The sequence below is a fragment of the Pterocles gutturalis genome, unplaced genomic scaffold (assembly GCF_000699245.1).
Source record: "Pterocles gutturalis isolate BGI_N339 unplaced genomic scaffold, ASM69924v1 scaffold29122, whole genome shotgun sequence".
In the NCBI taxonomy this organism is placed as follows: domain Eukaryota; kingdom Metazoa; phylum Chordata; class Aves; order Pterocliformes; family Pteroclidae; genus Pterocles; species Pterocles gutturalis.
In genome coordinates this window covers 1-18747 of record NW_010113809.1, presented here as the reverse complement: position 1 = coordinate 18747, position 18747 = coordinate 1, and the positions used below count along the sequence as shown (strand labels likewise).

At 43.3% G+C, this 18747-nt stretch overlaps 1 protein-coding gene across 1 annotated transcript; it reads right to left on the bottom strand.

The window, feature by feature from the left end:
* Nucleotides 1-12151: 12151 nt before the first annotated feature.
* On the bottom strand, nucleotides 12152-17992 carry COQ3 (coenzyme Q3 methyltransferase; the record flags this gene model as incomplete). The annotated part of the gene is made up of 6 exons (XM_010074641.1): nucleotides 12152-12424; nucleotides 13849-14008; nucleotides 15255-15497; nucleotides 17084-17183; nucleotides 17342-17494; nucleotides 17869-17992. Coding segments are annotated over 6 exons (977 nt in total), but the record flags the coding sequence as incomplete, so codon positions are not given.
* Between the last annotated feature and the right edge of the window lie 755 nt (nucleotides 17993-18747).

The following is an 18747-nucleotide window of genomic DNA, read 5'->3' as shown; positions in this document are numbered from 1 at the left end:
GTGCGCCGCTGCTCGGCAGCCATTGTCCGGGACTGAGGGCTGAAAGCGGTGCTGCTGCCCGCGGTTCGTGGACGAGTTTTCGCGTGTGAGCGGGTCCTGATAAAATACCCGTGGTGTGCTGCTCCGAGCATCACTGCGGAGGAACAGAGGCCTCGTATTTTATCCCGTATTTGGGACAAAAGGCGCCACGCCACCGCACCCCAGTGCCTGACCGCGGCTGAACATCACCGCACGCTTCTCTGAACACCTGACATCCAGTGGCAATTTTCTTTCTGTTATTCTGCTGCTGGATGAGGTGACTGCGGACAACACCTCTATGCGCAGAGAGGTGCAGAGAAATGGAAGCAGAGTGACCCTGGAGCAAATCCCTGGAGATGTACCTGGCCCCCAGGGCCCCAGCACGTCCTGGCCTGCAGCCTCCCTGCTGCAGCAGGAGCCTTGGGTGCCCCGTGACAGTGTGAGCAGGACCTCATGTCATATTCTGCCAAATATCCACAGCTCTGCACATCACACTGACCCTAAAGTGCTAACAGTGTCCTTTGTTTTCTGATTAATACCACTGCCCAAATACTTAGTCCTTCATTAAATGCTGTGGTGCGTACACAGCTGCTCCAAAAATCTCCCTCAAGTTAGAGATATTTTATTATGCCATCGGCGGCAATAGAAGTGACCTGTTTCTCTTCACAATGGAACAACTTTCAGTGCCTGGGAGGGGACAGACCAGGGGTCTATGACCAGGGCTCTGTAGCTATTTACTGTATAGGACAGATTAGACAGAGAAGGAAGACAAGAGCCCTGAGTGAAGCCATGGACTTCTCTTGTCCACTGTGCGCTGACCTCTCCAAGTGCCAGCTGTGGCCAGTTTTGTGTTTAGTTTTGCTGTGCAACATCAGTGAGAGGAATAGTCTCTGCCTCCAGCCTGCGCTCACCGGGAAGGCTGCTGTGCTCTGACACTGTCCCATGGTAGCTCCCGGCAGCATTTTGTTTTATTCCTCACTTTTAACTTGTTGTTTATGGGTATTCAGTAACCACAGACTCCAGTGCAAGAGCCCTGTGTTTGCTACCCAGCATGTGTTTGATACTGTGCTGACACCCTGCTCCCAGGAATGAATGGGATCAGAGAGGTCCCAGGGACCTGGCAAAACTCACTCCACAGACAGGTTGCTCCCTCCAAAACCTGCTGCAGTCCTTTGGCCCCATCCTTAGCGAGGTGCTGGCTGCGCACCTTCTTCACAGCTTTTGGGCCACTCCACGCCACAGATGATGCACAGGTAATGAAGTAAGAGTGGAAAGTGAGAGCAGCAGCCGCTCCATGCCACAGCTGATCATTTGCAGCATGAGCTTTTGTTAAATTCTTATGACAGGGCAGTGAAGAGACAAAGAAAAGTGCTTTTTCTCTGCTACAGCACCTGCAAATCTCAGGCAGAAGATTTGTTTCAAGTGGCAGACAACCTAATAAATCTGGACAGTCACAGCCTGGTAGCTGGTCTCAGCTTTTACTACTGGAAGGGAATTGCTTGCTGTGTTACAGATAAGAGGGATCAATTACAGATGGGATCTAAGCTTCTGTGAGGGCAGAGAAAGGTGCTGGGCATCCACATCCCAGCTGCTGCCACTGCTTGACTTTCAGAGGCAAATGAGCCATCCTAAAACCTGCGTTTTGAATCAGTGACCAGCACAAGTGGAGAAAACCTGTAAGGCAGAGGAGAGAGGGAAGGAAGGAGTCAATCATTTACCTCCCAGCGCTGCCCCAGACAAGGCAGTCAAACCTGGTGCTTTGAAGGCAGCATTACTGCGATTTCCACGGCAAAAGTCAATGCCGTGTTTTGGTAGCCTGGCTCGTGCCTTTGCTGGCATCAAGGTGCTGTACAGGTGCAAGGGAGACTGTAAGACAAACCAGTTGCCCCATGATTATTAAAGCAGTACTCTAGTCAGATGTTTAACGTTTGTTTGACAAGGAAACTGCCACACACCTTTTGGAGAAGGACCTTGCGCTGTGTTTCTCCTGTTCTGCATGTGGTGTTGCCTGGAGACTGCAAGGGACACAGCAATGCCTCCAGGACACAGTGCAGGCAGCCTCAGCTGCAGACCCTGTGTGCCTCGTGGTACGTCAGATACAGATCCCCACAGGCACCCTGGCAGCCTTGCCATCCTCCTCATAAAACAGATTTTAAGGGATTGGTTATGACCTGCATGGCACTGACTGGACTTGAGCATTTAAAAGGTGCAGGTCAGAATGTTACATCTTAGTAGCCAGAGTTTAACACCAGCAAATAACGAACATGAATAAAACACATGTTCTGTACCCTCGTACCTGTCCCACGCACTTGACTCGCTAGCAGTTCTCTGCCAGCCTCTCTTCCTCATGCCTTCAAAGTCTCCTGCCATCAGGTCCTGAATCCCTTTGGCCAGGTGATCTGGTAGCCAATCTTCTCTGCAGGCAAAACAGCAAAGAATATGTCCTCAGCCCGCCTTTTCCCTGGCTGCGGAAGAAGGCAATGTCCATTCCTCCAGGGAAGGTGCACAGCCTCGCAAAGCAGCACTGTTGCCTCTGATGAGTAACTTCTATTAGAGAGGCTGACCAGAGAGCAGTGGTGCCCAGGAACCCAAGCCACAGAACTTTCTCCTGTCCTGACTGCATCACAGGTGCTGCAGGCTCGGGCTGGTTCCTGGCGTACGTTCCAGTTTTCCCACCTTCACCTCAAAGAAGCTCACAGGTGATGCCCACCGAACTGACAGCCACCTTGCTTTCTCGCTCAGGGAGGGTGGGAATCCAGCTCTGCATCTTTGCTAAATTACCACTTTTCATTTTTTGGAGTGGGGAAAGTAGGTAACAGTGATACACCCACATGCCTGTCTGGCTGCAACCACACACAGCGCAGCACAGTTTGGAACTGTGATCCCTCAGGTACATCACACAGAGCAAAACAAGACCTAGTACGCTAAAGTACACTTTTATCTGTAATCTGTTCTAGTGCAGCTGCCTACAGGCAGCGAGAAGAACAGAATAAAATAAGTAGATTTTTCCAGTTAACATAAATCTAAGCCTACTTTGTTACATAGCAAGTAAATTTTTTTTTCTGAAGTCTGCAGTTTGATTTGGCGGCAGGGAGGCACTAATAAACTCATTAGTGTTACTACATTCTGTATGTTGGTATAAAAACTCTTGTTCCTCATTACATTACTCTGTTTTTTCTTTTTCTGCAATGTCTTTGTACCTCTTTAAAAAAATCCTGTGGTCGGCACGGTGGGCTGCCCGCAGAGCTGACAGTGGGTGTCAAAACTGCGGTCTGCGCCCAGTGGTTGCAGTGGCCTTTGCGCAGTCCCACTGCAGAAGCTGTCCTGTCTGTGTTTTGGCTGAGGACTAACGAAACGTTTTAAAAATCTGAGCTCATGATGAATGCATCGCCTTGAGTTTTGCTTTCCCCGTACTGCTGCTAACTGGGTTTGAACAGCAGCGCTTCACTCACCAAATCTCTGCCGGGGTTTCAAGAAATAGGGCCACCCATTTTCCGCTCATCTCCCACACTGGTATCACCCATGGCTCCTACTCCCTGCCCTCACTCTTCCAAGCAGACAGAGCTTGGGCAGCACGTAGCTTTTAGCAGCTCCATTAATCGGTACAGGTTGTTTTTATGGGTTGCTCTGCCTGAAGTGAACGTGCCACGCTGTGCCCATGCACAGTGACCAGCTGTCCCCAGCCAAAGTGACATCCCTGCTCAGGTAGGGCTCTCGCTTTGTGTGCTGGCAGGGCATCCTATGGTGCTACAGGAATGCTTTCCTTCTCTTTGAAATAGCCCAGATTTACTGAGCCCTTGTCCGCAGAAGGCATAATTTGTGCTGAGGGTTGAGTTTACGAGAGGGTGAAAAAAGGCTTTTTCATTGCTGGCAGGCTCTCAAAGATCCTTCTGAAATAATCCCTGACTGCTGCCAGGATTGGTTTTGTTGTAATATTAATGATCTCTCTGGGCACCTTGAGTTTCATATACACATCTTTTTAATTATTCAGATAAAAATAGCCAAGTTATAGCAGCAAAACAGTCATGCTGCATTTTGGTTTGGATTTTAAAAAGGGGTTAATGATAATTTTAATGACATACAAAGGTACAAATACATAGCAAATGCAAAATATCCAGAATCTAAACTAATTCCTCTGTGCTACACAGAAGTACCTTTATCTAAGTCCACACTAAGTGCAGCTCCAGCAGCTCCCCAGAGTTTACCTTCCGCTTTCTGGTAAACAAAGCCACTTTCTGAGGTGATGCATACCTTGAGACTGCCCTGAACGATGTAAAAAACTCAGAGTTCCTTGCTTTTGAAATAAAAAAATAATAAAAAAATTAAAAAAAAAATAAAGGCTTTGCATGAAACTTCCTGCTTTCTTTAGGTGGAAATACTCAGGCTGGCAGCTTGCTTCTAAGTTGGTCACATCCATAAGTTATTAATACAGAGTGTCATGGTTTAACCCAGCCGGCAATAAGTGCCACGCAGCCGCTCGTTCCCCTGTGGTGGGATGGGGGAGAGAATTGGAAGAGTGAAAGTGAGAAAACTCATGGGTTGAGATAAAGACAGTTGAATAGGGAAAGCAAAAGCCATGCACACAAGCAAAGCCAAACAAGGAATTCATTCACTACTTCCTGTCGGCAGGCAGGTGTTCAGCCATCTCCGGGAAAGCAGGACTCCATCATGCTGAACAGTTACTTGGGAAGACAAACACCATAACTCCAAATATCCTCCACTTCCTTCTCCTTCCCCCAGCTTTATATGCTGAGCATGATGTCACATGGTCTGGGATATCTCTGGTCAGTTGGGGTCAGCTGTCCCAGCTGTGTCCCCTCCCAACATCTTGTGCATCCCCAGCCTACTCGCTGGTGGGGTGGTGTGAGGAGCAGAAAAGGCCTCGACTCTGTGTAAGCACTGCTCAGCAGTCATGAAAACATCCCTGTGTTATCAATGCTGTTTCCCACACAAATCCAGAACATAGCCCCATAATAGCTACTATGAAGAAAATTAACTCTATCCCAGCCGAAACCAGCACACACCCCCAGATAAACAGAAAAAGGTACTCAGCTGATAGACCTACAGCTTCATGGTCACAGAATCACAGAATCACAGAATGTTAGAGATTGGAAGGGACCTCGAAAGATCATCTAGTCCAATCCCCCTGCCGGAGCAGGACACCTAGATCAGATCACACAAGAACGCATCCAGGCGGGCTTTGAATGTCTCCAGAGAAGGAGCCTCCACAACCTCTCTGGGCAGCCTTTAGTTGTTAATTTTATTACACTGTTCTACAAGCTTTTTGGACAACTGTCAACCCTCATAATGTCGCGGGGGTGGTTACACAGTTACACAGTCAGCTCTTTCGTGTAAAACTTTCTCGGTAACAGCATGGTGTTGGGAACCAGTGACAGATTGCTTGCCGTAGCCCGGAGCTGTGGCTCCCATTCTTTGCCCGTTTGTAAGCATCCTCTGATCAGAATTAAGATTTGCAGCACATACTGCTGGGACCTGGTTGGTGTCACAGTTCCTATTGGATTAATAATAGAGATGTATGAAGTTTTTGCAGATTTCTTTAAACAGTTTTCATTTCCTTACAATATGCAGTCTTCAGACATAACCCTTTTAAGTAAGGGGTGTTGGTTTTTGTGGGAAAATCAGTTGTTTAATGCATCTACCTTAGATTAGCTAGCAACTAGCCTCAGGTGGTAATGACAGAGATAAAAGCACTAGCTGCTGCAGAACCTGCAAAATGTGGTGATGTACCATTAGCAAGCGCAACCCTGTCAATCCAGGGCAGCAGGACCACAAAATGTGAAGAGGAGATCATTCCAGTGTGAGACATTTGCCTACAAATCAACTCTCAGCTGAAGGCAGTGGGAGGAGAACAAGAAGGGATGGAAACGGGGAGAAGGAGAGCCTCTTCAGAGGCTGTGTCCCTGAGGCCAAGGCTGTGCTTTTATCTCCCAAGAGCTCTGGAAATAAAGACAGATGGGAGAGAAAGCGGCAGAGCTGATGGCCTGCTGCCTGCATCCTCTGAGAAGGCAAACTGATGAGCACTACAGCAGCCAGCAGGATTTTGCTTTGTTGTGAATTTGGTTCTGGAAAAAGGTGCTTGTCAAGTAGTCTTGTAGACAGAAGCTTTTTTGTTATCTACAAGTAGGATTCAATAAGGTAGAGATGCTGCACAACCCGCATGGCAATGCTGTCCTGCCTAGACAGGCCATTTGAAGTTTCTTCCACTACCTGCCACGAAGTCCTTTCTCCCTTTCTCATCCTTTCATGGGACATCATCTCACCTGACTACAGCTTCAGAAACTTTGGCATCTAGGCTCATCTGGGGTATCACAATTCTTCTGGAGAAGGAAAGACAAGGTGTCTCCAGAGTACTTTGTTGGCAGCAGCCCTAGCGGGGTGAGCCAGATCTCATCCTCCCCGCACACATTCCTCCGTAGCAGACACCTCTGTCGGCAGCTTTGGCAGGACATTTCTTACTGTGGTGTACTGGAAAATGCTGTTCTGGTGATTCAAAATTCAAAGGGTCGTGTGTTTCCCGGCTGCAGAGCAGAGGCCTCCGGGCAAGCCCACGGCCGGGGAACCATCCCAGCATTCAGAAGCTTTGTGCTCTCACAAAGTTAGATGGTCTCACTATTAGGATTTCGGAGGGGGAAGGATTAATGAACACGGGGGCACCTTTCTTTGACATTCAAAGGAAATCTGGTACTGCTTTGTTAGAAAAAAACAACGTTGGGGTTTACTGGTTTTTCACGTCCCCAGGCATGGCAGAGACACAATACTGATATGACAGATGTTGAGGGTGCAAAGCATTTTAAAACCTGCCAGTAGCCTTCCCAGGTGCCAGAGCCATGCCTGCCTGTTACTTGCCTGTGGATTCTCATTTACCTGCAGACAGCATTGCCTTCTGAGATCTGTGCTTGTGTCTTCTGCATTTTGGGTCTGACTGACTTCTGCACAACTTCACTTGTGCGTATTTAACCACCCGCCTGCTACAAACACTCCGCTCCTGCAGCCACGGCAGGCACTCGGTGGCTGTGGATGGCCAGGTCAGGTCCTCCCTCTTACAGCTGGGGAGCAGGGCAGGGAGCACCCGTAAAGCAAGATCCCCTGGGGTGGCCAAGTTCCATTCATTTTGTAAAGCGTAACTTCAAGGTGGATCAAGTGAGGCGAAGCACTCGGCTGCCGCTTCTCCCACAGCAGGAAGGCAAAATGGGGAATTAAACTATGAGTTTCAATGCTGGGGCACTGAATAGACAGACAGCAAGGAAGGCTTGCCCTGTGCTTCGTCAGAGGGAGTTCAGGGTGAATCTGCTGACTTTCACCATTACTTACTTGAGCTGGATACGTTCTTCTGAGATCTCATTTTTATCACATTTTTTGTTTACTTTCATTCTTATATGTCTTCAGATTGTATGTGCTTACTCTAATTCAGGAAAATAAACACCAGATATTTTTTCTGTATCTTCTATTATTGCAAGTTTTTATAATATAACTACTGTACAAGGCAAGATTAGCAATTTAATCTCCAAGTTGTTTCAGGGTTGGTTTTTATAAGTTAACACATCTCATGAGGACACAACAGAGTTTTCAGATTTATTAATGGAACACTAATGGTCTTCATAAGGCTTTTAAGCAGAAAACAATTATATTTTTTAGGAAAAATTAATATTGATTATATCTCTGGAATGATTCCATGTGGGAAAAGCACAATAAAATGCAGATCAAAGTATACATCCTGAATTCCTAATGCATTCAGAGGTGGCTGTGCAAATAATACACGTGTAAGTCAAGACAGGTCAAGTGATTTTACATCCCAGGTGAAATCCCAGCCCTTCTGGACGGAATAAAACATGACATCATTGCATATTGCTTCAAGAAAATGGGACATGTGTCAATACAAATAAAGTCTACCATTAGCACAAACTTGAAACTAGAATTTTGTCCTGTAACCTGGAGGAACTAGGGGAAATACAGGCTGATTTTTATCATTAAAACATTATCTGAAAATAATGTGATTTTTATTCAAATTCATAATACTGTTCAGTCTAAGCAGAATCAAATTATTTTGAAAGGGTTATAAAAGCAGTGTTCTACTTTTATTTGGAAAGGGGGCTGGGAAAAATACATGGTTGTGATGGTAAGACAGTACTTTACATTAAAATAACTATTTTTCAGTCACTCCTTATGAAGCAGGAGACAGTGCAACACAATTCACACTGATTTGTAAAAACAGAAAGTTACCCTGAGACAGCACAGAGCCAAATAAACCACAAAGCCTGCTTTAGAGGTACTGAAGGATAACAATACACCAAGTGTTACTACTCCCTTGTGGGCTTGGCTCAGCCGCGCAGAGGCATCGAGCAGTTTGAGAACTTCAAAGGGGAGGTGATGGGGAAGAGAAATCATGCAATTGGGCTTCTGCATTTTTCCCTTCAATGAGATAATGTTAGTAATTTTATTAAATAAATGCTGACTCAGGGCAACAGGGTTGCAGTTTTAGGATACAATTTGTTCATACCTGGGGGAGTCTTGGGACAGATAGCAAAGTTTTGCCCTAGCTTATGCTCCTGATACAAGGGAATTAAATGCAAAGAATGGGAATACATCTGCATGTGGCAGGGTAAGAGATGCTCTACACCACCATGAATGAGGGAGCTGGTAGTTGCCCATGAGTACTAAGTGACCAATATCCATTGTGGAGCGAGGAGCCCACCTTTCCTTTGCAGGACATCAGCAAGAGGGTAGGCAGCTGGACCAAGGCACTGGAGGTTAACGTGCAAAAACAAGCGGGAGGGTGTGAATACCTGTACTGTTTTGCTTCCATCTGCCACAGAGCCACTCTCCCAACCATCAGTATCTCCTCTCTGAAGGAACACTTGAACCTGACTGCCCTGTATACCATTATTTCACATTTTCCATCTCCATTGGAATCATATTTACCCTCCAGGCATTGCTCTTCTTCCTTCTACAATTTCTGTCTTTTCAATGCTGACCCCCATTCCAGGTACTCCTGGGTGCCTCTCAAATCCCTGCAACTACAGCATCAACACTGACTTGATGATTCTTGTGTCTCACTTTTTCTCCTCCAGTCTGCTTCATCAAGCTGGCTAATTACAGGAGCTGAGCCTTTTGATGTCTGAACCTGTAGACTGCATGCGATTATTCCTTTTAAGCGATTCTTATAAGTGTGTGGAAAATAAGCTTCTTTTTATTTTTTTTAATTAAAGCTGAGATTTCAACATAATGAAAGAACTTGAGAAGCCATTTTCAGAAAATCTTTCGACAAGATATTCTTTATTTTTGTCTCTACTCACAGCCCCTAAGAAGCATTAAATCTCTATTGGTTTCCTATGCACAGATTTAAAGAAAATAGTTTCTGCAGCAGGATAGGTAGTACCTGTTCAGCGCACAGTACTGAATTTGACTACGCTGTGCTGGAGATGCACATCTATGAATAATGCCAGAATTAAAAAACAAACCAAAAACCAGCTAAAAAGCAAGGTGTACGATATTCTTGCACTGTTGTCTCACTAAAACTATCTCTAGTGCAATAATTTGCTTTCTAGCTTAAAAAGAAGTTATTTTAACTAGAGGGATGAAATACAGCCAGAAGAGTTAGGATACTCCAGCAGGAGAGGAAAAGAGGGGCCTAGAGACTGAGGATGGAGTACATGGGGACATCTGGAGACACGCCATGTGTACAAGGACCTGTTCAAGCAGCCCCCACTCCTTTGCCCACACCAATCACTAAACTATCCCAGACAGACAGGGCCCCTATACGCACGTAGGAGCAGGTCAGCTGCTTGTGATAAGGTTTTTGTCAAAACCAGGGGTATTCGTGGACAACCAGGTCCATGTGCTTGTTGCTTAAATGCAAGCCATTGTTAATTTGCTACATGACCCCTCTTTGTGAGCCTGGACAGAGAAGGCAAGCAGCATCAAAGGCTTTTTGTGCTAAGTGCAATAGAAGAAGGAGCGGCCACGGCAGGTCCTTCCCCTGACAAAAACAGTTCCTTCCCCAGGCAGCTCACAGTTTAACTAAAAAAAAAAAAAAAACACAACAAGAAGCAAGTAGGAAGAAAGGAAAGGATGAGAAAGCCAGGATAACAGCTGGTCACACAAACATCTGGATTTAAGGCTTTTAAAGCAAACAAGAATCAGCTGTTCTCTTCCCCTTATATCTACATGAGTTTCATTTCACTTGTCAGGTCTCCAAACAAATAGGTGGAGGACTGTCCCCCAATTTCAATTCCCAGTTGGTAAAAACCAAGTAATACAGTCATAACAACTTAGACTGAAGCTGATACCTTGGTTAGTGGAACTTACTCAAGCCGCATGGTTCAGCATGCCTAAAGGGTGTTAGGAACAAAGACCACTGATTATCTGCTCTGGCTACCCCCGTTTTTCCCAGTTTCCCTCCTCTCCTGAATGCTATGTGCCATGGTGCATGCATGACCAGTGCAGCAGAGATTCCATGCAGAAGAATGTCAGGCAGAAGAATGATGGTGTTCTTCCTGCAGGCAGCATTAGTGAGACCATTACTGAAATGCCATTTCCACTGTCATGCTTCAGAAAGGATGTTTATCACAAAATTTCATACACACAGAAACTTAACACTGTAGTGATAATAGCTGTCGAGATACCTCAGTCCATTTATGTAAGAGAAAGGGTGACTTGACTCAAAACTACAGCTGATAGAGAGGTCCTTAATCTAAAAAATGAAGGTGTTAAGACATCACTGGCTGTGATTTGAGGTTAAACCACTTCAACTGATGAACTTTTTGGAACAATTTACTTATCAACGTAGTGGCTCCTCCATCACTGAACTCTCCACAAAGGTGAATCTTCTTCTCAAAGCCAAACTATAGCCCAAAGAAATATCCTAAAGCAGAACTTACTGTCATAGAAACGATCACACTAGGTAATCCTTTTTAGTCTTAATACCTGTGAATTACTATTATTTCCATTATAAATTAACTATGTTTTTCTGGGCATCATCAGATCCATCATGAAACTTGGATCCCAAGGCAACATGCAGATGTAGCAAAGCAGCAAGAAAGCAAATGTGTAAACCAATAATTTAGCCCACCAAACTTCTACAGCAAGAGAAATGCACAAGTAACAAAAAAGGAAAAAAAAAATAAAAAAAAATTAATTTTCAGCCCTGCAAACACCGCCAGGCCTCCTCTCTACCTCTACAAGCTGAAAGAAAGAGAGAAGAGATACAGCCATGGACACACGCAAGACATTTTATTTATAAAGTCCTATTTCATTGTAACACTTTTCCTTAACCTGGCAGTAGGACTTTAAGAGTGAGTAGGTATGGCACTTCAATTCTAGGACAGACTGCTAACATATCTTCTAGCATAAAGCTCTGGTTGCTTAGTAAAATTTTACCTGAAACGTTACTTCCCTTTATTGGGGCAAAGGGAGAAAGTTGAAATAATAAGCGCAGATACTAGCACCTTTATTGTGAAGAGACTTCTGACAGCTGAGACTCTTCTTCCACTGCACACTCAGCTCGTGTCAACTGTAGAAATGGCATGACCCAACAGAAAAGGTTTGCTGCTTTTTCTTTTTTTTCCTCTCCTCGTCTCAGGGAGAAGGCATAATATAGAAACAAGTGTTTGTGGGTTTTAAGTGTTTCAGATCTTTTAACTGATTTGAGTAACTTAAGGCATTTTATTCATCATATCACAGAATCACAGAATGTTAGAGATTGGAAGGGACCTCGAAAGATCATCTAGTCCAATCCTCCTGCCGGAGCAGGAACACCTAGATCAGATCACACAGGAACGCATCCAGGCAGGCTTTGTCATTGTGGTTTTTAACTCATTCTACATTTACGCTATTATTCTATGGAGATCCAGTTTTCCTGGTAGGACTGAAAATACCATCACAATATAAGAGTTCCCTCCAAGGGAACTGTCCTTACTGACAGAATAATTTGCATTTCCCTGTCCAACAATTTGAAGCTACTTTCTAATAAAAATATCCGCTCTTTAAAACCTTTGCTGATTTCAGTCTTAAAAGATTCCTGAGATAACAGGCACTTGTTTTTTTCTGAGACTGCCTGAAAATATTTGGCCAAAAATAGCACAAGCACTATCAATGCAAACAGCAAGTTTGTTGTTACAAAAGGTTTTATTATGTCCGTCTGGGTAAAACCTTTTCTGTTCCTGATGGCAGTCCATCACCACACATCTCAGTCACACAGCAGTGCCAGCTGTGGCGGAGTGCTGTTCACTCTCCATCTCTGACAGGGCATCTGTTGGGCTTGACTGTCCCTGAGCCCCAGATTTGACAGCATGCACTGCATAGTTAATGCTCGTGCTTTCCATCCAGCTCCACAACCCCCAGAAGGGATTATACAACATCCCGTTCACAGTCTTGACTGAAAAGCCATCTAGAAAAGAAAGAAAACAAAGCAACTGAAGTTCTGAAATATTTTAAGTCTTCACAACATCAAACCCTTTAGAACAGCAAGTCTGAAACACGCTTCCTCCTCCGAGCCGGGGAGCCGTGCTTCACGAGCTGGCCTTTGTCAGACACTGCCACGAGCACTGGAACAGGCATCACCAGTGAGAGTGGGTCGTGCTATTGGCAGTAGCAGCAACAGGTCTGTGCCAGGCCACGTCCCATTAGCATGCTGTATGGTGAGCCACTGCAAAGTGGTGTGCTGGAAACCCCAACTTCACACCACCGCATCTGGGTGACTGGTAACATTTTCTGTAGGTGGAGACATTCTTCAGATTGACATCACACACTTCAAAATCAAAATCTGAGCATATCTTTGCCAGGATTCTGAAGATGCCCCTTAGGAATTGAAAACGAAGAAAGAGGCAGAAGAACGCCATCAAGGGCTCAGTGCAAGTAGAGTGATTTGGCACTCCTGTGATTTAGCACTCTCAGTTCACTGCATGGCTCTGCTGTGTCCCAGCAGGATACAGGAGGGAAGGTAGAAAACAAACACTCTATCAAAACAAATCACTCCACTGCACCTGCTTCTCCTTTTGAAGGGGGAACAGAAAGAACCACCAGCATACGAACTGGTATTAGCCATGTTCCTTACAGCATCACTGCAAAGTGCCAGGAGAAGACCTTGCCAAGAGAACAGCTCAACTCATACTTCATCTTCTTCACAGTGGACTAAAGCAAAGTGAAACATTCAGCAAGAGGGTTTTAAAACATGTGCAGGGAAGGAGGGCAATGGGCAGAACTCTTCCCAGCTCAGTGCTTTACCTATTTTAAAAGCAACCACACCAGGGCAATTTAATTGTTTCTTCAAATCAGTATCATCTAGCTTCTCAAGAACTGACTAATGAATTTATGGTAGGTTTCATCTTCACTTTTCTGAAGAAATCTTTAGTAACATAACATGAACAAAGAACATGGAGCAGCAACCAAAAATAAAGACACCTTCTCCCAAGGGGAAGACGACAAACAGTGCAGTGGCAGCAGCGCAGCTCTGCAGTGCCAATACAGCTATTTTCTCAAACCTGACCTAGAGCATATGTTCTGTCACCAGAACAGGATGGAAAACCCTGGAATTTTCATTCAGGCTATCAGAGGGCAGGTGTAACAGTGATTTTTTCTGAGTAATCTCTGCATTTCTAGGACTCCACTCTAGTTCATTTATTTTATGCAAAGTCCAGTAAGCAGCAGTTTCTTTAAACCAGAAACGCTACTCATAATATACGACTGGTAACTCACATGGAAAAGGCTGTGTATTGTTGCTAGCACTCACCCCACTTAGCTTATCCCCTTACCATTTCTATAGGGAGCATTTGGATATGTCTCTGCATTCCCATCATCTGGCCTGCAACTTACTTGATTCCAGGAGGCGCTCCAGCTCTTCGGGGGTAACAAACTTCTCCCACTCATGTGTTCCTTCTGGCACAATGCCTAGTATTTTTTCTGCAACCACAATTCCCAGGATATAGGACAACTGCGTTTTATTAATTGTAGTAATGAATAAAGAACCTTCAGGCTAATTAAAAGATTAAAATGTTAAATTAGAAAAATGTTTATTTTTAAAAAAATTTGTAAATGTAATTCCATTAAAATACATAATTTGTCTAAAATAAAGAACCTTCAGGCTAATTAAAAGATTAAAATGTTAAATTAGAAAAATGTTTATTTTTAAAAAAAATTTGTAAATTTAATTCCATTAAAATACATAAATTGTCTAAAAGTCTATATGCTGCAAGAGTAAGAACTAATTTCATCCCAGGATAGTATTTACAAATATACCATTTAAACATGATAAAGAATATAACGTTCTAACAGTACAACTCAGTAGTCCTCAAAGAGTCAACATAATCAAAGTCTTGGACAGTTTGAAAACCATTTCTGTGCCCAAAAAATGTCTAACAAAGTCAATTATAATGTAACATTTCCCAGGAAATGGATAAATGAAAGGTATTAAGGTATGTACAATACCTATTCTAAAAAGAAATACTTTTTAAAATTAAAACTAAAGTAAAATGTGCAATACTGATTAATTTTTGAGCATGTTAAATGCTATACTTTTTTAATGATTACCGGATCAAAAAAGAAAGCCAAAAATGAATTCTAAGTACTTATGAGACTGTTTCTTAGAAATAAAGGATAAGTTCTATGCCTCTAACAGGCTGAAAATTAGTTAAAGTTTCCATTCAAATAATCTATATTCCTTCTGATGATCAGAATAATAAATCAAGAGATAAAAGGAGAGCTGTTGCTTGTGTACTTAGCCTACCGTCCTTCTTTGCAAATGAAACAATATCAAGAGGAATAAAACAACATTTGCTTATCTCCAAGCGTAACTATGATGGCTTTAAAAGCAATCCAGCACATCTGATGTGATGCTAGAGCTGGAATAAAATCTTGTGAATCAGGAACGCCACTACAGTCTGTTTCAGAGCAGCGTGAGCCATAGCTGTCCACCAACAGGATCCCTGCGCTGTTTTCTCTCACTAGGTGACATCAGATGCAACCAGATTTCTGAAGGGCCACTAACACTTTTTTAAGGCAGGGCTGGGGAAGCAAATTTCCTCTTTTGTTCCTGAAGTTGGGAAGATGTACTTGCATCATGGAGGAGAACAGAAGACACCTCTGGAGAATGATTCAGATCTCAAGCAATTCAAGGTGGAGGAATGAATGCAGATTTAGATGTTTTCACATGCCTTCAAATGGCAGCCTTAACAATAAAAGAGAATAAATATTCCCAATAATGAAAGCAAAAACTCTCTTACCTTTAACACCTGAGAGCAACACCTGATAAACATTTCAAGGTCAGCCACATGCTCCACTACTTCAGAAGCTACAATTACATCAAAGGTTTCCATAGACTCTTCCACAATCTCCTCCAGTGAACTGGACTTGTACTGTATTCTCTTGGCCAGGACCGGATCAAATGACTTGTGCTGATCTGCTGTTCTAATGTTGTCCTCCAGAGGATCAATTCCAGTAACTGAAGCTCCCAGTCTACCTAGAGGCTAATAATATAGAGTGTAATTTATTGTCTGCATGAAAACAATTTACTGAAAGGTTTCTGCAACTTTGCAATGTACATACATGATGCAGAAAACATCTACCAGAGAGTAAAATAACCAACAGTACGTGAAGAGCTCTGATCCAGCAGTTTTATTTTAAATGTTTATTAAAGCCATAAAATCCTTAGGTTTGGGGGAGGTGGTGTTAACTTTCTTAGAAAATTATATACTGGAATGTATACATTCAAATTGTCATTTAGAATAAATTGTTCTGAATCCATTTTGTTACATCAAATAAGGATTTCCTCCACTATTACCCTCCGATAGAGGAAAAACAAAGAGGGGAAACCAATGCTGTATTTAATTACTGTCATTGCTTTCTTCAACATCCACCTGTAATGGTAAATCCTCATATCTTTTTAATGGTTACTTAATATATGATTATCTCTGGGACTTTCTCACTGCTGAGAACTAAACACTGATGTTTACTAGGATAGCATCAGGCTTGGCTGTCACTCAAGTTTCTCCAGTGTCTTCTTACTCACAGGTTAACACCTCAGCCATCACCTCTTTTGAAACCGAAACAGGCTGCAGAACATGACCACATGTATGTTATTCCAACCTGAAATTCACCGGTTGTTCAGCCTGAGAAGGTGATGCAGCACACCAGTCTTGCCAGCCTTGGCAGAGAGCAGGCTCTCATAAGACTACAGGATTTTGCTCAGAATAAAAGAGAAAAAAACCGACCAAAACATGGGGAGAGACTGGAGTCCCTTTTAACAACTCGTTTCAGATGCTAATGACCCGGAGTAGGTCAGCCAGATCTGTAACCCTAAATTTGCAAACCATTCCTAGTCTATGGATAGGATGTAGCACTGTTCACAGCCTGCATGGCCAAAGGGTTCCACCACAAACAGTTACTTCTCAGTCCCAAGTTTGTGCAGACTCCTCAGGAAGCAGCTGTAACATCAGCCCTTGTACCAGGAGAATGTCTTCTGACAGAGGGGAGGTATGTTTCAGATGTTTGACATTATTCCATGCTTTTCCCATGAGATCAAAGCAAAGGCGAGAATCTCCACCGCAAATGTAAGAACCAGAAGATAAGCAATTCAAATAAATGAACATGTAAGAACAAGTTTATAATAGAAGATACTTCCTTGGTAACAAGGATTGTAATGATTAAAGTATTCTTACCTAGGCTCGTAAATTAAAAAAAAAGGAAAAGAAAAAAAAAAAGAAAAAAGTTGTCATACTGTGACCGCCCAGAGGAATACTCGAAGACTTTTACATCATTCTTCCCCTTTCCTTTTCTTTACAGTGTTTGAAATCTTATTTTTCTGATGAACGTCAGAATTTTAGAATTTCTCATTACCAATTCCCTTCTTCTCTGTAAGCCATCACCACCACACTATCCAAATGTTCTATGCGGTTTGTAAACACACTGCACTCCAAAGCATTCAGTAACTAATATATCACAGAAGAGAAAAGCTCCTCCTCAGAGGATTAGAAATTAAGTAGCGTAACAGTAAAACAATTCAAATACTTTGTACACTTTTTAACAAGAGAAAACAGAGCGCACTGTTTCTTACCTCACTTAGCAGTCCACCGCCACAGCCAACGTCAAGAATCTTTACTCCAGAAAGTGGATTTCCCAAATGATAATTACTACTCATGTTCAACAGAGTATCTCTGGAAGAAAAGGGATGTGATTAAGGGCAAACACACAAGGTGGTTTAGTAGATGCAATATATGTTTATCTTAAGTACCAGTCATTCTTTTCCAATGTTTTCTGAGGTTATGTAGATATAGTACACATTAAAAAAAAAAATCTATCTTCAAAACCATACCTAATAAATGGCACTCTAATATCATTCATAGAATGAAGGGCTGAATATTCTCCTTCTTCATCCCACCACTTATGCGCAAGGAGCTGGAATTTTTTCATTTCCTTTGAATCCACTGATGAATGTGAAGTGCTGAAAAGTCTCTTCACAGTGAACCTAAATAATGAAAGCTGAACGTCATTGAAGCTAATACCAATATTTCGTGTCAGTTGAAATACGGGAAAAACAAATTCTGCATCAGAAAATGAAAAAAAACAAGATAAAAACTCATATTCCTTTAGAGACTCTAGTCATACTTGATTAATAACAGATTTTATACAGTGTATGTACAACATGTCTTCCAAAAGAGATGGCTGCATACCTGTAATTTTAAGTTAGTAATTAATAAAACAAAAATAGGCCACATTAAACATTTAAACATTTGTGAGATTTAAAAACAACTTCATGTGACACTGCCACAAAGTAAAATTAAACCTTTATAGAAAATGATAGTCCTCGTCACGCAGGATTATTTTAGATACAATACTTACACGCTGCTTTTGATTTCAGTCAGAGAGACAGGCAGAGTACTACTGGATTCCAGCTGTATTTTCCAGTTCAGGTTCTGAAGGGTACCTCTAAGACCTGTCTGAAAAGACAGATCATCATGGTCATCTGCATAAATAAAAGAAAGGCAACCAAACGGAAAACAGCTTTATGAGAGCTCATAGGCAAAAAATGGTTCAACAATGCTGCTGTAGAACAACAATACTAACTGTGCAAATCTTTACACATTTGCTCACTGTTGTACTTTGGGAGCACATGGGGATTAAATAAAACAGCACGTGCTAGCTCACCACCTTGTACTCCTCAAATTACGTATGATGACATTTTTCAGTGCCTGAACAAAACTGAACTTTTCATGCTGCTGAAATGTTTCACTTGACGAGAATTTCACCAAAACGTTTGCCCTGACCACAAGTTGTGCACACACACACAGAGTTATCAACACAGGGCTCCGATTCCTCTTTCGTTACACACTAGAGTAAGAAAGACACGGCTGCACACTCTTGTATTGTATGAGTCGGTAAGGACACGAGTAAAAAACCTCACAGATGGTGCAGAGACAGGCCAACAGCACGGTCTTGAACACCATTCTCCACGCCTGCTTTGCCAACCTACAGCTCAGCTCTGCCAGGCCTCCCAGTGCACCCTCACCCCCCCGCCGCCGCCCGCTCTCCCACAGCCCCCAACCCACAGCGGCTGTGCCCACCGTGCGGCCCCCTGACCGCGGTTTGAGGCCGCAGCGAGCAATGGAGATCTCTCCAGACCCCTCTGGGAATGCCACCGGCCTGCACAGGGGCCCAAGGAGGCGGCAGGGGGAAAGCATCTCCCTTGGGAGGGTTTGGCTGGATGTGTGGAGAGCCCAG